This window comes from Diceros bicornis, chromosome 4, assembly GCF_020826845.1.
Source record: "Diceros bicornis minor isolate mBicDic1 chromosome 4, mDicBic1.mat.cur, whole genome shotgun sequence".
Lineage (NCBI taxonomy): Eukaryota > Metazoa > Chordata > Mammalia > Perissodactyla > Rhinocerotidae > Diceros > Diceros bicornis.
This window is the reverse complement of record NC_080743.1, coordinates 95,754,536-95,780,322: the sequence shown is the minus strand read 5'-3', so window position 1 is coordinate 95,780,322 and position 25,787 is coordinate 95,754,536. Positions and strand designations below refer to the sequence as shown.

Here is a 25,787-nt window from a genome sequence, read left to right as displayed (position 1 = left end):
ATAAGTTGATTCTAAAATCATACGAAAATGCACAAGACCTAGAATAGCCAAAATAACTTTGGGGGAAAAAAAAGTTGGAGGGCTAGCACCACCTGATTTTAAGATTTTCTATAGGGCTACAGCACCAAAGCCATTGTGCCATTGGCATCAAGATATACAAAAGTAACAGAACAGGATAGAGTCCAGAAATGAGCATGCACATAAATGAATAAATGATTTGCACAAAGATATAAACCAATTCAATAGATAAAAGATAATGTTCTCAACAAAGAGTGCTTAAATAATTGGATAAGAATAAAGAACTTTGATCCATTCTTCACACCATATACAAAAATTAACTCAAAATGTATTATAGACCTAACTGCAAAACCTGAGGACTATTAAATTTCTAGAAGAAAACATGGGAGAAAATTTTGTAACCTTCAGTTATAAAAGGATATTTTAGATACAATACCAAAATCGTGATTCAGAAAACACTGAGTAAACTGGACTACATAAAGAATAAATTCTCCTCTCCAAAAGATGCTGTTAAGAGAATGAAAAGCCAAAGACTGGGAAAAAATTTTTGCAAATCATATGTCTATTTAATAAAGGGCTTGTATCCAATACATATAAAGAACTCTCAAAACGCAATAAGAAAACAATCCAGTAAAAAAATGGGCAAAAGATTTAACAGACACTTCAACAAAATAGATATAAAAATGGCAAACATATGAGGAGATGCTCAACATAATTAGACACTAGGGAAAGGAAAATCAAAACCACAGTAAGATACCACTACAAACATTTTAGAATGGCTAAATGTCAGGTATTTGTGAGGATGTAAAACAACTGGAGCTCTCATATACTGATTATGAAAATGTAAACTAGTACAACCATTGCAGAAAACCATTTAGCAGTTTTTTATAAGGTTAAACATATACCTAACATATGATCTCGCCATTCCATTGTAAGATATTTTACCAAAAGAAAAGAAAGCATGTGTCCATACAAAGACTTGCATATGAATGCTCACGACGACTTTATTTGTAATTGCAAAAAACTGGAAACATCCCAAATAAGCATTAAGAGGTGAATACAATGAAACACCATTCATAATGAAAAGAAATGAACTCCTGATACACGCATCAACATGGATGAATCTCTAATTATGCTGTAAGCGTGCACTCCTGTGGCTGCATGGTTTTGTCACAGGCACACACATGGCAGTAGAAATGCAGGTGTGCAGCTGTAGGGGCTAGCCACAAGCGTGCATTAAGAAAAACAATCTACATACCATTGGAGTCCCAGAAGGAGAAGGAAGGGATGAAGGGGCAGAAAGTTTATTTAAAGAAATAATGGCTGAGAATGTCCCAAGTCTGGGGAGAGATGTGGATGGCCACTTTATGAAATTAATAGGTCACCCCAAAATTTGCAAAATGATGTTCTCCAAGACATATTAAAATAAAATTGTATAAAATCAAAGACAGAGAGGATTTTAAAAGCAGAAAGAGAAAAAAAAAACTTATCTCATACAAAGGAACCCCCATAAGGCTATCAGCAGATTCCTCAGGAGAAACCCTACAGGCCAGGAGTAAGTGGGATAATAGATTCAAAGTGCTGAAAGAAGGAAAACTGCCAACCAAGAATACTTTACATGACAAAGTTGTCTTTCAGAAACAAAGGCAAGATACTTTGCCAAACTAACAAAAACCAAGGGAGTTCATCACCACTAGACCTTATAGGAAAGTTCTTATAAGAAATGTTAGGGGGCCGGCCCACTGGCACAAGCGGTTAAGTGCGCGCATTCCACTGCGGTGGCCCGGGGTTGCCAGTTCGGATCCTGGGCGCGCACCAATGCACCGCTTGGCAAGCCATGCTGTGGCAGCATCCCATATAAAGTGGAGGAAGATGGACACAGATGTTAGCCCAGGGCCAGTCGTCCTCAGCAAAAAGAGGAGGATTGGCAGATGTTAGCTCAGGGCTGCTCTTCCTAACAACAAAAAAAAATAAATAAATAATAAAAATTGTTTAAAAAAAAAAGAAATGTTAAAGGATTCTTTAAGTTGAAATGAAAGGGATCTAATTAGTAACATGAAATCATATGAAAATATACAACACACTGGAAGAGGTAAGAATATAGTCAGATACAGAATATTCTAATACTGCAACATGAAGGCGTGTTAATCATTTAACTTTAGTATAAAGGTTAAAGAAAAGAACTAAAAATAGCTATATCTACAATAATTTGTTAATGGATACACAATTTAAAAAGATATAAACTGTGACATCAGAAACATGAATGGGGAGGGAGAAAAAGGGTCGAGTTTTTGTATGTGATTGAAGTTAAGTTGTTATCAGCTTAAAATAGATTTAAGATGTTCCAAGTAAACCTCAGGGTAACCACAAAACAAAAACCTATATTTGATACACACAAGATTAAGAGAAGGGAATCAAAACATACCACTATGTAAAATCATCAATTCACAAAAGACGACAGCAAGAGAGAAAAAAAGGAACAAAGGAACTACAAAACATCAAGAAAATAATTAAAAAGACAGCAATATTAAGTCCTTACCTATCAATAATTACTTTAAATGTAATGGATTAAATTCTCCAATCAAAAGGCACAGTGGCTGAATAGATTAAACAAACAAGATCCTGGGGCTGGCCCAGTGGCGGAGTGGTTAAGTTCGCATGCTCCACTTCGGCGGCCTGGGGTTCACAGTTTCGGATCCCAGGCACGGACCTACACACTGCTTAGCAAACCATGCTGTGGCAGGTGTTCCACATAAAATAGAGGAAGATGGGCACTGCTGTTAGCTCAGGGCCAATATTCCTCAGCAAAAAGCGGAGGCTGGGCAGCAGATGTTAGCTCAGGGCTAATCTTCCTCACACACACACAAAAATCAAGATCCCACTATATGCTGCCTACAGGAGACTCACTTCAGCTTCATGGGCAAACATAAGCTCAAGGTGAAGAGATGGAAAAAGATATTCCATGCACAGGAAAATCAACTCCCTTTTGGTGAGATGTGAATTGGTGTAGCCACTATGGAAAACAGCATGGAGGTTCCTCAAAAAATTAAAAACAGAACTACTATATGATCTAGCAATCCCACTTCTGGGTATATATCCAAAGGAAATGAAATCATGATCTCAAAGAAATATCTACATTCCCACGTCCACTGCAGCATTATTCACAATAGTCATGACATGGAAGCAACCTGTGTCCATCCATAGATGAATGGATAAAGAAGATGTAGTAAACATATACAATGGAATATTATTCATCCATAAAAAAAGAAAGATACTCTGCCGTTTATGACAACACAGATGGACCCAGAGGAAATTATGCTAAGAGAAATATGTCAGACAGAGAAAGACAAGTACTGTATGTTCTAACTTCTTTGTGGAATTTAAAAACATTGAACTCATAGAAAGAGAGAGCACATTGATGGTTAGCAGGGGCTGGGTTGTGGGGGAAATGGGGAAACACTGGTCAAAGGGTACAAACTTTCAGTTATAAGATGAATAATTTCCGGAGATCTAATGTACAGCATGGTGACTATAGTTAACAATACTGTATTGTATACTTGAATGTTGCTATGAGAGTAGATCTTAAACGTTCTCACAATAACAACAACAACAAAATGGTAATTATGTGAGGTGAAGGATGGGTTAAGAACCCTATTGTGATAATTTTGCAGCATATATGTGTATCAAATTATCACATTGTACACCTTAAATTTACACAATGTTATATGTCAATTATATCTCAACAAAGCTGGAAAAAATCAATAGTCAACTACAAAGCAGGAATGGAAAGCACACTTAAAAGCTCCACATCATTCTCACTAACATTCATAAGATTTTGCATCTTATCAATGACTGAGAAACCATTTATTGAACTTTTAATTCTCTCAATAAACCCCAGAAAGAAGACACTATTTTTTTATTAAAGAGAAATATTTTGAAAATTTTTACATCAATTTCCTAGGAAAGCAACAAAATAACTCACTATATAAGATAAGTGTATTAGGGTTTGAAAGACAAGATTCTTATATTGAAAAGGTCACACACTGGATTAAAAAAATCATCTCTGAGTAAATAAATTACAAGTATATATACATTTAAGAGCTGAATGGGGCCTTTTGGTGGAAAAATAGTGGAATGAAATTCAAAACATTATTACCCACGTTAAAGACTGAAGAATCTGTAGCACATTAAAATTTACAGAACTTTCAATTATTCTGGCATTAGCTTTACCAATCTGACAAAAAATGGAACAAAATAAATGTAGATTAAGCACTTCATTGCTTTTCTCATGGCTTAGGAATTCATACCTCGTAAGAGCTGTTCCTGTTTTACCACAAGTCCCTGGTATTTTTTAAAGGTTTTTTCATAATCTTTCCTCAAGGTTTGGTTTTCAGGGTCTTCATCAAGTAAACAAGTTAAGGATCATCCTTACTCATTGAAGCAAAGAAAACCTACTAAAAAATACTATGAAGAACAGCAGTATTAAATTTTATGTGCAACGTTATCCAGTTATTTTCTGTAACCAATAGTTTAAAATACTCTCCTCTGCACAATAATTGTGTTATAACAAGACTTCTTAACCAAGGGTTCAAGGATGTGCTTGGAGTCCTTGGGTGAACACATGTTTGGGCTTCACTAAATACTTGAATCTTCAGAAATTGTATGCAAAAATTTTATGTATGTGAACAACCTCTAACTTTCAACAGATTATCAAGTGGTTCCATGAACCAAAAAGATTACTGCCTTAGAGAATGACTTAGTTAAGAAGAATACTGAATTCCACTTCAGACAGATGCCCAGAATATTCAATGGATGTGGATTAGATCTAAAGCTTTTTACCACCCTCTTCAGACTAGATACCAGAGGAGAAATATCTCCAAGTTAGAGGTAAATAAAATTTTATAATTACAACTTACAGCCACAAATAATTCCTTGGATATCTGCAGAAATAACCAGTTACTTCAGTCTGACTTCAGGATCCCCAAGCACTTAAAAACAATCCCCTTGTTGAACGCTACTTGCATCAAAATGCAAGGAAACTTAAGACTTGATAAAATAGTAATTTTTGAGGAAAAATGGCCAGAATTCTGATATGTCATTTTTATATTCCTTCAATTATTGTAATCTATTGATTCTAAGACATGTTTTTCCCACATCTAAATATCTCCAGAATTTGGATATAATCCATGATCTGTCATAGTTTAATTGGAAGCATGTTTTTCCTTTCTGAGTGGTTCATAAATAGTGGTGTATCTTACAGTCTATGGTGTCTGGTATTTATAGGAATATGGTATGTCCTAATATATCAGTTCTTGTCACCAAACAATAACAAAGAATACATTAATGATTGCTAAAAGTCCCATTAGTGGTTCTCTCTGTACCCATCCAGTTTACATGAAAATTGGGTACATTCAGGAGACTTGGGACTCTAGAAATAATCTCAAGTCTCCAGGATTATTGAGTTGTCTATGTAGTTTAAGGCAATACCAATCTAGATGTGAGAAGCTTATAGCACACACAGAAAATTTCTAAATCTGGAAAGATCCTAATTAAGAAAAGTCAAAGCTTGTGTGTGCGTGAGGGTGTATTTCTACAGTGTCTTGGAGATCCACGAAGGGGAAGTTAGAAACATATGATATTCAGCACAACAGGAGTAATATTTTTACTTTTTAAAAGAGATCAATAAATATTGGGTCCAAAGGAAAGTTACCAGTATGGCTTGCTGATCTGCAAACCATGTCATATAAGAACAGATATGAATAAGCCAGGGCCTTCAATCTGGAACAATTAAGTTGTAGAGACAATATGATAAATATCTTCAAATGTAAGAAATGTGATGGTGAAGAGAATATCCATCTTCTATATTGCTTCAGTATGCAAGATTAGAACCAAAGGATAGACGTCATTGGGAAGTGGATTTTAGTACACTAAGCAAAAGAACATTATAATAAATACAATGCCAAAATACAGAATGAGTTAAATCAATCGTCAGTGACATTGTGAAAGAAGACACTAAATAACCCATTTGTAAGGGAAGCTGCAAGAAAAGATTCCTGTATTGAAAGATAGCTTAAAATAGATAATTTTTAAAGGTTCCTTTCACAGGTTCTATCATTCTGCAGGCCTCTCAAATTTGCATGTATTAAGAAAAGTATTTTTACACTTTATTAGAAAAGTAGAATTTAAAACTATGTTCATCACCAGATTCACACCCATTCCAATCAAAGCCACCTTCTTACACAGATAGAACTACATAGGCAACAATGGTGAGCCAGACTTCAGCTAATCAAAAGATCTTAGGGGACATAATGGTATAGCCACTTAAGAGACTTACCTATTCAGTTATCCAGGACACTATTATCTGCTCCCTCTATCTTATCAATTAATCAAAGTTGGAAAGAGATAAAAAGTATATCAAACTATATTCATTCTGATAGTTTCAATCTTCATCTTAACCTTCAACACACTCTGGCATTTTTCCAAGAAACGTCTATGGCAAAAAATAAAAATAAAAGAAGAACAAAACCATCCCATCCATCCAAAGCTCATAACAACAGGCAACAACAGTAGGATGAAATGCCACTCCAAAAGGATATCAGCTTTCTTCTTCTTAGAAAGTTCTTCTTGCCAAAGCTCATGTCTTTTTAATTCATGATCAATGATATTCATACATAGAGCTCCAATTTTATAGTGAGTGATAAGTCCATGAAACTGAGAAAAGCTTTAAAGAAGAAACTTTAGTATGTATTTAAAGGAATTCTTCTGTGGGTTCAGGAAATTTGTTTTAGGTAAACACTGGTACAAACATTGTAAAAAATAAATTTGATATACGTATTTCAATAAATGAATACACTCACAGTATACTAGTAAGACTTGAAATTATGAGGTTACTTTAGCCATATATTAACATACTACTGTTATCTGAAATGCAATTATTTTTAAACTAGAAATTAAACACATTTTTTGTAATTAGCCACCATGTTAACTAATCAAATACTTTCAAAATAAATTTTCAGACTACCGTCTAACAGAACTAATAATATAACAATATTATTATTGAATAAAACTGATACCAGAGGATAAACTAGTAAAATAAACTAGTAAAATAAAATCAGGTTTTGCATATTTCCTAAACAAATCATTCATCCAAGTATTTGTTCAGTAAATATTTATTTGCTAATGCTGGCACATTTTTCGAATAGAGGCAAGCAATTCTCTAGGAATTGGCTAGAAACTTCACAAGGTCTCAATAAACATCTTTCTAAAGCATATATATGTATAAATAACATATATGCTACATAACAGGTATGTGTTTGCACACACATATAAGTGCATGTGCATGTGTGTGTATAAATCAATAACACTGGCACTTACTCTGGGTCAGGCTTTACTCTATAAACTATCTGAAGTGTGCTACTATTACTATCTGCAGTTTACAGATGAAGAAACTGAGGCACAGAGAAGTTAAGTAATGTAACCAAGATCACACAGCCAATAAACAGCAGGACTTGGATTCAAATCCAGACAGTCTACTCCCAGAGCCCATACTCTTAAACACTAAACCATTATACTAGCCTACAGTTTGTGTGCACACATACATGCATGAGTGAGTGTAGACTGAATGAAAGAACAAGAGAGAGGATAGAGAATGGGAAACAGAATAAGAGTTCAGAGGCAGAGCATGGGCAGACACACAAGAAGACTGAGCGAACCAGTGATCTATAATCTAAACCAATGACACAGAGAGAAATAGAGATAGATTAGTACTTTTTTATGCTTACCTGGAAAAGCAAAAAAAGATATAAATTATGTTTGTAGCTAACTCAACACTTTGCTTCCAGTCTTCTCTCAGGACTCTTGCTAATGCACCAAGGGCAGTTTCTAAAGAAAAAAGGGACATACAAAAATGATCATTTGTCTTGCCTCTGGTATAAAGGGTGATTGGTTTTAAATATCTACTTATTAATAAATAACAAAGCTAAGACAGAACTGGGACCAAATAGTAGGATGCTTCTTTTCAACACAGCTCTTTTCAAAACTGAAATACAACTTTTACTTAAAACTCATAACATGCAGCTTTATAACTGTGACCAGAAAAATAAAATATGATTTAGATAAGTAACAACATAATAAGTATATTACAGGTGACAAAAGAATAAAAAGACCATTTATGTTTTTATTTGCATTTCCACTTGTAACCTTGCTACCGCAGTACCAATGTGTTTTCTTTTTTAACTTCTGATTTAATGTTTGTGAATAAGTAAAAAAACTAGAATAAGTCTAAAAAAATAACAAGCAGTTTAGCAGGCTAGCCCTGGCTCCATTAAAGCAAACCGATAACCCAATAAAACTTATACACAGAAAAATAATTCTAATATTTTAATCATGTTAAATTGATGCCAAAGACATAAATAAAACAAAAAATATTTCACAAAATTAGTTTCAGAGTAGATTAATAAACATCCTTACTAGATTTTTATCTTGAAAAAGGTAAAATTAATGCATTGATTAACAAGAATTACCATATATTAAGTAAACATAAAGTAATGAGACTGGTTTCAAATTAAGTGTTGTTACATGGCTTACCAATTCTTAAAACAATAAAAAATTAAACAAAATATCTGTGTATTTTATAGAGATCATAATTCAACTTTCTTTAATAGGCACTCAGGATCTAATGTACTTCATGGACTGCATTATCAGTATTTATTATGGTAATGAAAATGTTCAGTTTATTTGAGCCTTCTGGCCATTCAGATTATGAAACCAGAATGCACTATATTATTAATGCACCTTAGTAAGGAATTTTTTAAACAAACTAACAAACATCCTATAATAGCATTTCACAATGTTATTCATATTCACAATATAGAGTGATGGTATAACATATGCTTGACTCCAAAATTATTCTGGAGTCAAGTAAATAGGTAGGCAATGTACATTAACATGTAAAAGCTCCAAAAAGTCCTACTTAATAAAGAATCTGGTTTAGCCTTGTTTAATCAGTATTACCAAAGGCATTTACCACTATAATATAGAGGAAAGAGTATGTCTTGGAATGTTCTTTTGAAAATGATGTACCATAATGTCACGAATTTAGGCATAGATTTAGTGGCTTGTTTTCCAAATTTTATTTCGTTTTTCTCCTTTCACTTATTTCATTTTTCTGGAGGCAGAACAGTTTAGCACTCCCTAAAATCCCCATTCCAGAGAAGTGTTACTATCTGACCTATCTGGATGCTTGCTGAAACACTCCACTCCCAGGGTCTGTCTTTACAGTCAGGTGTCTCTTCACAATGGGATACATTCTGAGGAATGCATCATTAGGCAATTTTGTCATTGTGTGAACATCATAGAGTATACTTACATAAACCAAGATGATATATAGCATACCACACACTTAGGCTCTATAGTATAGCCTATTGCTCCTAGGCTACAAACCTGTACAGCATGTTACTGTACTGAATACTGCAGGCAACTGTAACACAATCCTAAGTATTTGTGTATCTAAACATATCTAAACATAGAAAAAGTACAGTAAAAATATGATATAAGATAAAAAATGGTACACTTGTATAGAGCACTAACCATGAATGGAGCTTGCAGGACTGGAAGTTGCTCTGGGTAAGGTGGTTAGTGAATGTGAAGGCCTAGGACATTACTGTACACTACTGTAGACTTTATAAACACTGGACACTTAGGCTACACTAAATTCATTAAAAAATATTTTTCTTTCTTCAATAATAAATTAACTTTAGCTTACTGTAAATTTTTGACTTTATAAAGTTTTTTTTAACTTTTTGACTCTTTTGTAACAAAACTTAGCTTAAAACACAAACACATTATACAGCTGTACAAAAATATTTTCTTTTCTTTCTTTCTTTATATCCCTATTCTATAAACTGTTTTCTATTTTTAATTTTTTTTTTCTTTTTAAACTTTTTTGTTAAAAACTAAGACACAAACACACACATTAGCCTAGGCCTACACAGGGTGAGGACCATCACTAATCACCGTCTTCCACCTCCACATCTTGTCCCACTGGAAGGTCTTCAGGGGCAATAACATGCATGGAGCTGTCATCTCCTATGATAACAATGCCTTCTTCTGGAATACCTCCTGAAGGACTTGCCTGAGGCTCTTCTTGAGGAGGTGTCACTCTTTTCAGAAATATGTCCATGGTGGTTTGCTTAGTTTCTTTTTTTCATCACAGACTTGCTTATAAGCAGATAAAGTACCATGAACATTCCTCTCTATTAATGAAAACCTTTTGGTGTTGGGGTCCGTGTTTTCAAACTGTTTAAGGAGCTTGTTGAGCTCTGCAAAAGCTCTGCTAAACCCTTCACTGTCAATTTTCCTGGCGGTTCTTCTTTTCCTTCTCCAGCAGTTTCCTTTTCTCTTCCTCTTCTTCAGCTATGTGTTCCTGTTCCAGTTCCAACAACTCCTCATTAGTCAGTTCCTCAGGAACCACCTCGAGGAGTTCCCCAATGTCATCCTCATCCACATCCAAGTTCAAGTTGTTTGCCATCTCAACCACAGCCTTGTTGGTTTTTTAAACTTCCTCATCCTTGGCAAATCCTTTGAAGTCATGGACAAACCTCCTGAGTGTCTTCTTCCAGATGTCATTCATACACTCCTTGGTGACTACACCCCAAGCCCAAGCAAAGTTCTTTTTTTTTTTTTGTGAAGATCGGCCCTGAGCTAACATCCATGCCATTCCCCCTCTTCCTGCTGAGGAAGACTGGCCCTGAGCTAACATCTATTGCCAATCCTCCTCTCTTTTTTTCCCTTTTTCACCCCAAAGCCCCAGCAGATAGTTGTATGTTATAGTTGCACATTCTGCTAGTTGCTGTATGTGGGACACCGCCTCAGCACAGCCCAACAAGCGGTGGGTCGGTGTGCGCCCAGGATCCGAACCCGGGCCACCAGTAGCGGAGCACACACACTTAACCGCTAAGCCACTGGGCTGGCCCCAAGAAAAGTTCGTGATGCAGTCACAGATGTTGTAATCCTTCCAAAACTACATCAGTGTCTTCCTCAGTTGCAGCAGTAGCCTGGGCAAAGACCCTCCTCAGATAGTAGGCCTTAAAAACTGCCATAGGGGCCAGCCTGGTGGCGCAAGCAGTTAAGTGCGCACACTCCACTGCAGCGGCCCGGGTTCGCCAGTTCGGATCCCAGGTGCCCACCAAGGCACTGCTTGTTAAGCCATGCTGTGGCAGCGTCCCATATAAAGTAAAGGAAGATGGGCATGGATGTTAGCCCAGGGCCAGTCTTCCTCAGCAAAAAAGAGGAGGATTGGCATTGGATGTTAGCTCAGGGCTGGTCTTCCTCACAAAAAAAAAAAAGCTGCTATAACTCCTTGATCCATTGGTTGGATTGAAGAGGTTGTGTCTGGATGGAGAAACACTACTTTGATATTGGGATGAAGATCACCAATAAAAGGAGGATGTCTAGGAGCATTATCAACAATAAGCAAAATCTTGAAAGGTATGTTATTCTCCAAATAGTACTTCTCCATTTCACTGGCACTGCAACTCAGGAGGGCATCTTGGAAGAGCAGCTGGGTCATACTCACCACTCCACTCCACATTATGTAATGAATAACGATTCTTAAATTGTTTAAACCACCCTCAGCTAGTAGTAAATTTAACAACATAGTTGGGTCTAGCCTTTTCTTTCAAAATCACAAACAAATCTTTTGCTTTGGCCATGACCATCTTAGTGTTAAGAGGGAAACACTTCTGTGTCTGGTCTTCAATCCAGGTCATTAGAAGTTTCTCCATGTCTGATATAGGTCCTTCTCAAATTTTTGTTAGTCTCATTGCCTTCAATGAAGCAGATCCTTTAACAGCTTCCATTACTTTGTTCTTGTTCTTCAAGATCATAGCTATGGTGGAATGGGACATACCTTCAGCGAGCAATAACCATAACTGATTTTCCACCTTTGCAGTCCTCAAGCACTTTTCATTTCCAGGTCAGTCACTTGGCATGGTCTATTACTGGCAACATTATCTTGGATTTTGTATACTTAGGGGCCATGTTAAACAAAATAACACGAGATTAAATCAAGCACAAAAGGAAATGATGCAATCAAGATATATGGTAAACATGAGCTATATGAGGCTGCTGCCAGAGCAACATGGCATACTGTTTTACAGTAAACTTTTTTTCCTAAGTAAAAAGTATACTCTAAAATAACAATAAAAAGTATAGTATAGTATATACATAAACCAGTAACATAGTTGTTTATTATCAAGTATTATATATTGTACATAATTCTATGTGCTATACTTTCACACAACTGGCAGCACAGCTTTGTTGACACCAGCATCACCCAAACATGTGAGTAACACGCTGCGCTATGACATTACAATGTCACTAGGCAATAGGAATTTTTCAACTCCATTATGATCTCAAGGGACCACCATTGTATAGGTGGTCTGTCATTGACTGAAATGCCATTACGTGGTACATGACTGTACTTGACCTGACTCAGAGCTTACTCTGTACAAACAGTGTTATTCTCAGGGCATTTGTTGAAAACTACTGGTGGCAACATTACAGCTGTGTGTGGCAGTGTTGTCAGTTGGAGTGACAAAAACACTTTAAAAGGAAAAACTGGGAAATGATATATTCACAGGGTCTTCGAAAAGCTCCACCATGGGACTCTAGAAGCCCATGTACATGTGCAGGAAGGTGTACATGCCAGGGAAAGACCAGAGAAGGACCTAATCTCTCATCTCCGGCCATTCTTAAGGCAATGAATAAGCAGGAAGTACAGGCTAAGGCTTGTAAACTACCTGCTTGAGCACTGAGGACATACTCCAACATACATACACACACAGAGTCCCTCAGCAAAGGCTGGGACTGTTAGTGCCAGGCATTTAAGAAAATCTCTATCCAAACATTAGCTACCATTAAACTAACAGAGCAGGGACTTCAGGGGCTGCAGAAAATACACCAACTTTACAGAATTAATCCAGGAAACTCATTAAACAAACAAACTGCAAAAATAACAAGCCCTGGAAGGATTGGGAATCTGATTTCCAGAGTTGCCAAATATTATTTCAACAACAACAACAAATACAAGATACACAAAGAAACAGGACAGTATGTCCCATAATCAGGAAATACAGCAGTGAATAGAAATTGACCATGAGGAAGTTCAGACATTGAACTTATGAGACTTAAATCAGCTATTGTAAATATGTCTCACCAAACAAAGAATACCAATAAAGAGACACAAATTATGAAAAATAAACCAAATGGAAATTCTGGAGTTGCAAAGTACAATATCTGAAGTGAAAAATTTATTAGAAATCTTAACAGCATATGTGACGTAGAAAAGAATAAAAAAATACAAAGGCAGGTCAATTAAGATTATCCAGTTTGAGGAACAAAAAGAAAAAAGAATAGGGAGTGACGTCAGCATCATGGCGGAGTGAGCTTTCCCGTGAATTCTTCCCCCACAAGATACAATAAAAGCAACAGCCACAGACCAACAACGGAATCCTAGACAGTGAAAAGCTAGAGCAGAGGGATCCACACTGCCGCACATCTGAGAGCGGAACGTGCTGGGCCCCCAGAGGAAGTGGGGAGAGGTAAGGAGAACTCCGCTCCCTCCCCATCAGATCAGCGATCCGGTCCGCGCGGCTCCCAGAGAGGGGGGAGGGGCGGCCCTCGGCGGGAAACTGTAGCTCTTCGGGCTCTCTCAGCCAGTGGGAAACTCCCGCACAGAGGGCTCAGAGGAGCCACAGGGCTACCATCAACATCTGAGCACCCCAGAGAGCGGATAAAGAGGGGCAAACGAGAAGCCTCCCACATCAGGGACCCAGAGGGCAAAAGAGAGAGCTCCCCCCTCCCCACAACCCGGAGTCTGCAGCTCGACCAGATCTAGCGATCCGAGGCAGACCTGATCAAACTGGACTGGACCCGTGGATCGCAGTGGGGAAACAAAACAAAACAAAACAAAACAAAACTGCGGATCGCAGCAGAAAAACTGGGGCAGAGCGCAGGGGGCTTAGACTACACAGCCCTTTACCACCAGACAGTGGCGGCAGGTGGAAATTGCAACCAGAGACTTCCAGGATGAGGAAAATCAAAACCAACACAGGAACCACAATGCAAAAATATATGAAATCACCAGACCAGAAACAAAATGACAAGCACCCAGAAATCAACCCCGAAGACACAGAAATCCATAAACTAAATGACAGAGATTTCAAAATAGCTATCATAAAAACACTCAATGAAATATGAGACAACACAGACAAACAATTAAATGAGATTAGGAGTTTCTTCACAAAAGAGATTGAAATCATAAAGAAAAACCTATGAGTGCTGATGGAGATGAAGAACACAATGGAGGAGATAAAGGAGAATCTGGAATCTTTAAAGAACAGAGCTGACAATATGGAGGAAAGAATTAGTACTTTAGAGGATAGGAATACAGATATACTCCAGATGGAAGAAGAGAGAGAACTAAGACTAAAAAGAAATGAAGAAAGACTCCGAGAAATATCGGACTCTATTAGAAAATGTAACATAAGAATTATAGGTATTCCTGAGGGAGAGGAGAGGGAAAGAGGAACAGAGAGCCTATTCAAGGAAATAATAGCTGAAAATTTCCCAAATCTGGGGAAGGAGCAGGAAATACCAGTAAGCGAAGCCAACAGGACGCCTATATATATTAACAGACAAAGGCCTTCACCACGACACCTAGTGGTAAGGCTAGCCAGGGTCAACGACAAAGAAACAATATTAAGGGCAGCTAGACAAAAACAAAAAATAACGTACAAAGGAACTCCCATCAGGCTCTCAGCGGATTTCTCAACAGAAACTTTTCAGGCTAGAAGAGACTGGAATGATATATTCAAAATACTAAAAGACAAAAACTTTCAGCCAAGAATACTCTATTCAGCAAAAATATCCTTCAAATATGATGGAGAAATAGTAACTCTCCCAGATAAACAAAAGCTAAGGGAGTTCATGGCCATGAGACCCCCACTACAAGAAATACTCAAGAAGGCCCTGAGGCCTGAAAACAAGAAGAGAAAGGGAACACAAAGCTTGGAGTAAGGAGAAAAGTAGGTAGACAAAATCAGAGAAATAGTAGATCTTTACCGGAATAGGTTAGCAACCACTTAAATACTAAACTCAAAGATCAAAGGAAGAAATTCACCAAAAATAAATTTAACCTCATCACTGTAAACACACAGCCACAACACAAGATAGAATAAGGTATAACAAGAGCAACTTAGAAGGGGAAGAGGAAAGTGACTGAATTGACTTAGTATAAGGAAATAGGAGGCTATTAGATAATGGACTATCTCATACAGAAGATTTTTTGCCCAAACCTCAAGGTAACCACTAAACAAATAATCAAATTAAAACCACATATGATAAACAAAGAGAAAACTAGAAGAATCATAAGACAGAACAACCAAACTGAATTGGCAGTCCAAAAGAAATGGGACAAGAAACAAAGGAAATGCAAAAGAACCAGAAAATCAGTGACAAAACAGCAAAATTCAGCCCTCATATTTCAATAATTACCCTAAATGTAAATGGATTGAACTCTCCAATCAAAAGATGCAGAGTGGCAGGATGGATTAAAAAGCAAGACCCAACAATATGCTGCCTTCAGGAAACACATCTTAGCACTAAAGACAAGCACAGGCTCAGAGTGAAAGGATGGAAGACAATACTCCAAGCTAATGGCAAACAAAAGAAAGCAGGGGTTGCCATACTCATATCAGACAAAGTAGACTTCAAGATAAAACAGGTTAAGAAAGACAAAGAAGGGAAATATATAATGATAAAAGGGGCACTCCATCAAGAAGACATATCACTTATAAATATATATGCACCCAACATAGGAGCACCAATGTACATAAAACAACTATTAACAAACCTAAAAGGAGAAATCAACAACAACACAATAATAGTAGGGGATCTTAACACCCCACTTACAGCAATGGATAGATCATCCAGACAAAAAGTTAATAAAGAAATATTAGACTTAAATGAAAAACTGGACGAGATGGACCTAGTAGACATATACAGAGCACTCCACCCAAAAACAGCTGAGTACACATTCTTCTCAAGTGCACATGGAACATTCTCTAGGATAGACCATATGTTGGGAAACAAAGCAAGCCTCAATAAATTTAAGAAGATTGAAATCATAACAAGCATCTTTTCAGACCATAAGGCTAGGAAACTGGAAATGAACCAGGAAAAAAAAACTGGGAAAGTGACAAAAATGTGGAGATTAAACAACATGCTACTGAACAACCAACGGATCATTGATGAAATTAAAGGAGAAATCAAAAACTATCTGGAAACAAACGAAAATGATAACATGCCATATCAAACCATATGGGATGCAGCAAAAGCGGTCCTGAGAGGGAAACTCATAGCGATACAAGCCCACCTTAACAAACAAGAAAAAGCCCTAATAGGCAACCTTAAATTACACCTAACAGAACTAGAAAAAGAACAAACAAAGCCCAAAGCCAGCAGAAGGAGAGAAATAATAAAAATCAGAGCAGAAATAAATGATATTCAGACCAAAAAAACAGTAGAAAGGATTAATGAAACAAAGAGTTGGTTCTTCGAGGAGATAAACAAAATAGACAAACCCTTAGCCAGGCTAACTAAGAAAAAAAGAGAAAAGGCTCAAGTAAATAAAATTAGAAATGAAAGAGGAGAAATTACAACGGATACCATGGAAATACAGAGGATTATAAGAGAATACTATGAGAAATTATATGCCAACAAATTGGACAATCTAGAAGAAATGGATAAATTCTTAGACTTATACAACCTCCCAAAATTGAACCAAGAAGAAATGGAGAATCTGAATAGACCAATCACAAGTAAAGAGATTGAAATAGTAATCAAAAACCTCCCAAAAAATAAAAGTCCAGGACCAGATGGCTTCTCCAGTGAATTTTACCAAACATTCAAAGAAGATTTAATACCCATCCTCCTCAAACTATTCCAAAAAATAGAGGAAGATGGAACACTTCCTGAATCATTCTATGAGGCCAACATCACCCTGATACCAAAACCAGACAAAGACAATACAAAGAAAGAAAATTACAGGCCAATATCGTTGATGAACATTGATGCAAAAATCCTCAACAAAATATTGGCAAACCGAATACAACAATATATTAAAAAGATCATACACCATGATCAAGTGGGATTTATACCAGAGATGCAGGGATGGTTCAACATCCGCAAATCAATCAACGTGATACATCACATCAACAAAACAAAGAATAAAAACCACATGATCGTCTCAATAGACGCAGAGAAGGCATTTGACAAGATACAACATCCATTTATGATAAAAACTCTCAATAAAATGGGAATAGAAGGAAAGTACCTCAACATAATAAAGGCCATATATGACAAACCCACAGCTAACATCATACTCAACGGGGAAAGACTGAAAGCCATTCCTCTGAGAACAGGAACGAGGCAGGGCTGCCCACTCTCACCACTCCTGTTCAACATAGTACTGGAGGTTTTGGCCAGAGCAATTAGGCAAGAAAAAGGAATAAAAGGAATCCAAATAGGTAATGAAGAAGTGAAACTCTCACTATTTGCAGATGACATGATTGTATATATAGAAAACCCTAAAGAATCTGTTGGAAAACTGTTAGAAACAATCAACAACTACAGCAAAGTTGCAGGGTACAAAATCAATCTACAAAAATCAGTTGCATTTCTATATGCTAATAATGAACTAACAGAAAGAGAGCTCAAAAAGATAATACCATTTACAATTGCATCAAAAAGAATAAAATACCTAGGAATAAATCTTACCAAGGAGGTGAAGGACCTATACAATGAGAACTACAAGACATTATTGAGGGAAATCCACGATGACATAAAGAAATGGAAAGATATCCCATGCACGTGGATTGGAAGAATAAACATAGTTAAAATGTCTATATTACCTAAAGCAATCTACAGATTCAATGCAATCCCAATCAGAATCCCAATGACATTCTTCACAGAAATAGAAAAAAGAATACTAAAATTTATATGGGGCAACAAAAGACCCCGAATAGCTAAAGAAATCCTAAAGAAAAAGAACAAAGCAGGAGGCATCACAATTCCTGACTTCAAAACATACTACAAAGCAATAGTAATCAAAACAGCATGGTACTGGTACAAAAACAGACACACAGATCAATGGAACAGAATTGAAAGCCCAGAAATAAAACCACACATATACGGACAGCTAATTTTCGACAAAGGTGCTAAGAACATGCAATGGAGAAAGGAAAGTCTCTTCAATAAATGGTGTTGGGAAAACTGGACAGCCACATGCAAAAGAATGAAAGTGGACCATGTGCTATCGCCATTCACAAAAATTAACTCAAAATGGATCAAAGACCTGAAGGTGAGACCTGAAACTATAAAACTCATAGAAGAAAATATAGGCAACACACTATTTGACATTGGTTTTAAAGGAATCTTTTCGGATGACATGCCTATCCAGACTAGGGAAACTAAAGAAAAAATAAACAAGTGGGACTTTATCAGACTAAAGAGCTTTTATAAGACAAATGAAACCAGAATCAAGATGAACAAACAACCAACCAGCTGGGAGAGAATATTTGCAAAACATACATCTGACAAGGGGTTGATCTCCATAATATATAAAGAACTCACACAATTGAACAACAAAAAAACAAACAACCCGATCAAAAAATGGGCAGAGGAAATGAAGAGACACTTCTCCAAGGAAGATATACAGATGGCCAATAGGCACATGAAAAGATGCTCAACATCACTAATCATCAGGGAAATGCAAATCAAAACAACACTAAGATACCACCTCACGCCTGTTAGAATGGCTACAATCACCAAGACAAAAAACAACAAATGTTGGAGAGGATGTGGAGAAACAGGAACCCTCATACACAGCTGGTGGGAATGCAAATTGGTGCAGCCTCTATGGAAAACGGTATGGAGATTCCTCAAAGAATTAAAAATAGAAATACCCTATGATCCAGCCATCCCATTACTGGGAATCTATCCAACGCACCTGAAATCAACAATCCAAAGAGGCTTATGCACCCCTATGTTCATTGCAGCATTGTTCACCATAGCCAAGAAGTGGAAGCAACCTAAGTGTCCCTCGACTGACGATTGGATTAAGAAAATGTGGTATATATATACAATGGAATACTACTCAGCCATAAAAAAAAGACAAAATCGTCCCATTTGCAACAACATGGATGGGCCTGGAGCGTATTATGTTAAGTGAAATAAGCCAGAAAGAGAAAGACAAACACTGTATGATCTCACTCATATGTGGAATATAAACCAACACATGGACAGAGAAAACTGGACTGTGGTTACCCGGGAAGTGGGGGTGGGGGGTGGGGGGTGGGCACAAGGGGTTAAGGGAGTCATATATGGGGTGATGGACAAACAAAAATGTACAACCCAAAATTTCACAATGTTAGAAACCACTAAAACATCAATAAAAAAAAAAAAAAAAGAAAAAAGAATAAAAAATACACAGAGCCTCAAAGATCTATGGGACACCAACCTATACTAACATAAACATAATGGGAGTCCCAAGAGGAGAGGACAAAAAGGAGCGAAATGATTATTTAACAAAATAATGGCTAAAAACTTCCCAAATTTGATGAAAAACATTAATCTGCACATTCAAAAAGCCCCACAAACTTGAAGTGAGATTAACTCAAAGATATCAACACCTAAATACATCATAATCAAACTGGCAAAAACCAAAGGCAAAGAAAATGTTGAGAGCAGCAAGAGAAAAGCAACTCAATATGTACACAAGATCCTCAATAAGATTAACAGCTGATTTCACATCAGAAACCATGGACACATGAAGGCAGTGTGATGACCTTCAAAATGCTAAAAGAAAAAGACTGTCAACCAAGAATTCTATATCCAGCAAAACTATCCTTCAAACACCAAGGAAAAATTAAGTCATCCCTAGGTAAATAAAACCTAGAGAATTTGTTGAAAGTAGAACTTCCCTATTAGAAATACTAAACAGAGTCCTTCAGGCTGAAATGAAAGGACACTAGAGAGTAACTTAAATCCACACAAAGAAATAAAGAGCACCAGTAAAGGTAACTATATAGATAAATATAAAAGACAGTATAAACATATTTCTGATTGTACTCTTTTCTTCTATCTGGTTAAAAATATACATACATCAATAATTATATTACTGTGCTAATGAGCTGATAATGTATAAAGATGTAATATGTGTGACTATAATAGTACAAAGGAGTGGGGAGGGAATAGAAGTATATTGGAACAGAGTTTCTGTATACTGTTAAAATTAAGTTAGTATTAATTTGAACTAGATTATTTTAATTTAAGATGGTAACTATAAGGCCAGGATAACCACTAAGAAAATAATTCAGGAAAACATAGTAGAAGAACAACAAGAGGATTAAAAGGGTATACTAGAAAGTATCTATTTAATATAAAAGAAAGTGGTAATAGAAAAATAGCAGAACAAAAAAGATAACACAGAAAACAAATGCAAAATGTCAGGTAACAATGCTACTTTATGAGTAATTACATTAATCATAAATAGACTAAACACTCCAACCAAAAGGCAGAAATTGGCAGAATCGATTGGAAAAAAAAAAAAAAAAACATGATCAGGGTGGCCCCGTGGCATAGTGGTTAAGTTCAGCACATTCTGCTTTGGCGGCCCAGATTCGTGGGTTCGGATCCTGGGCACAGACCTACACCACTCATCAGCCACACTGTGGTGGTGATCCACATATAAAGTAGAGGAGGAATGGCACAGATGTTAGCTCAGGGCTAATCTTCCTCAAGCAAAAAACGAGGAGGACTGGCAACAGATGTTAGCTCAGGGCTAATCTTCCTCAGCAAAAATCAACAACAACAACCACCACAAAACATGATCCAACTATCTGCTTTCTATGACAGAACACTTTTGATTCAAAGACACCAATAAGATGAAAGTAAAAGGATGGAAACAGATATGTCATGCAAAAAAAAGACAAGTAATAGATTGAGAAAAACTATTTCTAAGTACATAAAAAAAGAACATAAATATACTATATATAAATTTATGTACTAATTTATATATATAAAAGAAAAAGGAAATATATTTATATGTAAATATACACATATTCATATATATATATATAAATACTTAATACATGAATACAAACTGCACAAGGTAGAAATTCCAAAAGTCTAGTGACATGAGAAAAAGATCAAATTCATTAGAAATCAGGCAAATGCAACTTAAAACAAAGAGATACTGTTTATTACCAACAATACAAGGGCAAAAATTATAAAGTTTGGTAGCTTTCACATTCTGTTGGTATGGGGATAGAGTGGCACAAGCATTTGGGAGGGCAATTCAGCAATATCCCTTAAGACATCATGACCTGTATTTCCGTATGACCTTTGTTTCTGTGTACACACCTTAAAGAAGCCCTTGCTTGTGTATATAAGAAGATACGTACAAAGATGTTCACTGAAACAATATTCTCTACTGAAAAATCTGGAAACAACCTAATGACGATCAATGGAGGAATGGCTAAAGAATATGTATAATTTCATAAAATACAATAATAAAAAGTAGTTTAAAATTAGTTGCATTTTATGTATATATATGCACATAATTTCAAAACATTACTGCATGGAGGAAAAAAATTACCAAGTAAAAAGTATGATATAATTACTATAAAATTCATATAAGGTAATATTCTATATTTTAATATAGGAAGAAAATCTATACACATATACATGTAAAAGTATGAAAAAGATCTGGAAGAATGCATTCCAAACTCATAACAGATCATAGAGTAATGGTCAAAGGGGGTTTTATCTGTAATATTCTAATTCTTTTAAAACAATATATTAATATATGAGTTGTACAATTTTAAAAATACTTAAAATGTACAAATTTCCTAATTGGAATATTGGTAATGTCCTAAGACTCTCTGGACAGTTCTCTGGATATATTTACCAAGCTACAAAGTATTGGTGTGCTTAATGCAGCCTTCATAAAATGAGCTGGACAACAGACAAAAAGGTATTCTTTCTCATGTAATGGAAATCAGATAATAATGACATCTTCCATATTTTATTTCTGGCAAAAGTATAATCAGAAAACTATGCATTTAAAATAATTCTTTAGTGGTATTCTTTAATAGGTTTTAAGAGCATTATATCTCCTTTTTATTACTTAGCACTTCTAATAAAAGGAAAGCAAATACCTGGCATCAAATTCAATCTAAATGAAATTATAAAGATTAATGTCTTTTGCTGTATTCCTGAAAGAAAACTAATATTGGAACTCTAACTAATTTAATAAAAGCAGATACGCATGTGTGCAAATGTCAAAAGTTTGATATTGTACACTAGTTGAAAGAATAAAAAAATCTTTCAGAGTAGAAGAAAGAAAAGATACAGTACCATTAATTTTCCTTGTTTAAATTAAATGATTTCTGAATTCTCCCGAGAATATTTAAATGTTATACTCCCATGTTAAGAAATTTGAATAAGAAAGAAGCTAATAAAGAGCTAAGAAATAGGTGCATTCCTAAGCTTAGTATAAATAATTTTAGCTTACTCCTCTATTATAATAAATTTAAAAATCATGTTTCACAATAATTTTTCTATTTTTAATATTTAGAGATATAAGTCACCATTCAATAGTAGTTCTTCCAAGTTATCAGGATTTCGAGCAAGCTGTAGGATCAAAGCAGAACCCCGAACCTTGTCAGAAATATCTTCATATAATAACTCAATGTATTCATCCATGTCATTAATGTTAGCGACTTCATCAATCTAAAATAAAGGAAGAGGAAAGAAGTACTCCAAAAGAAGAACAATGCTCAACAGAGCCACTGTCAAAGGAATGATATTTTGTGATCAATATATTGCACTTTATAATAATAGACAAGTTTTCAAAGGACTCATGGTAGCCATGAGAGGGAAGTTAGACCTTTGGGTGCTAGGACTCAATTCGAAAGCAGTTATAAACCATATGATAAAATGAGATGTATACAAACTATAAAAATGGTCTATCAATAGAAAGTATCTTAAATGTAATGCAAAATAATCTGTATCTACTAAAACAGATTAAACAATATTTCAAAACTTATTGCAATAAGAATATTTAAAACATTTCACAACTTATTTACCATGATACATAATTTCTGAAAAACACACCCAACAACTTTTGCCTTTACCAATTAAATACTAATTTTCTACCTTTTCCAAGTACTTCTAAGTTCAATAATTTTTAAAATTCCACATCTGTTTAAGTTGATTGTATGAATTATTGATGGTAAAAGGCAACATCTTACAATCAGTTCTCTATTAGATCAGAATACAGTCTTACCTCCATTCCTTCAAAAGGAGGTGGATCTTTAGGCTTGCTTGATTTTTCTTTTTTTTCTGTAAAAAGAAATAATTTTTAAGGAGGAGAACTAGGTTTTTAGGGTTTCTGGGTAATTTTTATTTTCAGCAGCTGAGTTTAATTTTAGCTAAGCTGGGAATCTTAAAACTGAATAGTTTATGAAATAATCTTTTTTCCAACGTATAAAAAATGCTCATGTATAATCCATCTATTCTAATGAGTTATCAAGGGGGATATCAAGGAGGGTATAAATGAGTAAAATCTATAAATAATCCCCAAGTTATATTAGGTAGCCATTTAACTTGCTCCTTGGTTAACTTTTGGGTACGTAAATAGCCAGACCTGAGAACAAGGAGCAAAATAGCTTATTTTAATTTTTCTCTCTTTCCCTTGCTAATTTACATTTAAGGTGGGAACAGGAAAATTGATAAGGCAAAGAAAAATGAATGAGTTGAGTACATCATAGAGAAACTAAAATGAAAATTAACAAAGGAAAAGGAAAAGAAACTACCTGGGTAAAGTTAAAAGCTAAAATAAAGAATAGCTGCTAATTGATTTTTTTTAACAATTAAAATTAGGATCATACATTAAAAGGCAAATATTTAATGTCTGTGTTAATTTAATCCTCACCTCTTCTCAAATAAATTAAAGAGCTATCCAAAGGTGCTGAACACAACTTTGAGCCATTCATTTTACCGAATTATTTGATTCATAGCAGAATTTCATTTTCTGACAAAAATATTATCAAAAATCCTTCACTGATCTGGGTCAAAAACCTAAGCAATGCATATACCTCAAAATAAGTTCGAATAGTAGCAAAACTTTGATTCTATAATTAACAAATATGTTTTGCATATAATAGGAATTAGCCCTGACTGTTTTCAGAGGACAGTAGCCATTTTAGATAAGGTTATGCTTTCTCAATAGCTAGATTTTGTCTCAAACAGATAATTGACTATGACAATGCTTTTAATTAAGCAAAGAAAAAAACACTTAAGGTGAAAATCACATAATCAAATAAGTATTTTTGTTTTGTTTCAATCACTTTTAGGGCAAGATTTCTGGCTTTGAAATAGTGAATACCAAGTAAAAAAGTTAAGAAAAATGGAATACTTTTTAAAAATAAGTATATATTTACTATAACACAGCATTTCATATACGTCTTCAAATGTTAATATCTATTTAGAGAAACATATCGATTTTAATTAATTTATCCATGTATGATGACATGAAAATTTCCTCGTATTACTTTAATTTCTAAGGAAGAAGGTGAGAAGACTGATTTATCCTGAAGCCTCAGTGAAAGGGTTTTCATTAGTTTAAAGATATTTCCTTAAAGTGCCTTTGGAATTATATTAATATGGCATTAGGAAAGATCAAATTTAACTATATTGTACAATCCGATATAAGTACACTCACATCCTAAAAGAGTACAAGATTTACTTTGCTCACTTTGAACTTATTTAACTTATTGAATATGTTATCTCTCATCATTTATAGACATCTTAAAAAGAATATTTTATCATAAAATATTTAATAGTAATTCTTCTTGATAATATTTTCCTTATAGCACTTACTAGTAATTAACAAGTATACACTGAGTGCCAACTATGGAGCTGGAAGCAATGAAGTTCAAAATGCTTATTTTTGCTTTTAAATAAATTCACAGATATTCAATTCATTCAACAAATATATATTGATCCTATAATGTGTGTTAGATACTATATTCAGCGCTAACTAATAAAAGTATACATTAGGCACAAGGCATTTTATTTGCTGTGGATGGAGAGAGAAGACTGATTACTTTGAAAATCAAAGTCCAAATAAATTTTCTCTTTCATTTTTGTCTACTTAGTACAATCAAAACTTAAGCATTTATAAGTTATTTCAAGGGCACCATATTTAAAGACTCACGCATGGTCAAAGAAAGATATATAAACTTAATAAGTACTATGAAATAGTACTTATTAACTATAAGTTATAATATATATTATAACATATATATTAAGTTATAATATATATTATTAATCATCCATTCAACAATCTGAGTTGACTTTCCATTTAAATGCCTATATTTTTATTTTGTTTCATTTTTGGTTTAGATTATTTGAAAATGTCTTCTATAAATAATCAGTGGCTTAGCTCTACTATTTCAATGGCTTGGTTCTTTTATGAGGGAATCAAAGACAGAAGAAGGCAACAATAGAGACATTGAGGAAGGAAAATGTAATATTTTCCTAAGAAAGATTCATAAAACATATCCTTAGGATAGACTACAGCATATGACATATATTTTAAAATTTAAATATTTTAACATTTAAACACTTAAGAATTAAATTCA

General features: G+C 35.0%; 1 protein-coding gene across 2 annotated transcripts in view; it reads right to left on the bottom strand.

Moving 5' to 3' along the window:
- The window catches only part of KIFAP3 (kinesin associated protein 3), a 171,568-nt gene that overhangs the window by 122,989 nt on the left and 22,792 nt on the right, over window positions 1-25,787 (bottom strand). For both annotated transcript variants that reach the window (XM_058540099.1, XM_058540101.1), the window contains exons 4-8: window positions 23,429-23,484; window positions 22,731-22,872; window positions 7,800-7,899; window positions 6,615-6,739; window positions 4,326-4,424 (exon numbers count right to left, since the gene is read on the bottom strand). In XM_058540099.1, coding sequence (XP_058396082.1) covers window positions 4,326-4,424; window positions 6,615-6,739; window positions 7,800-7,899; window positions 22,731-22,872; window positions 23,429-23,484 — 522 coding nt within the window. The remainder of the gene's footprint in view (window positions 1-4,325; window positions 4,425-6,614; window positions 6,740-7,799; window positions 7,900-22,730; window positions 22,873-23,428; window positions 23,485-25,787) is intronic.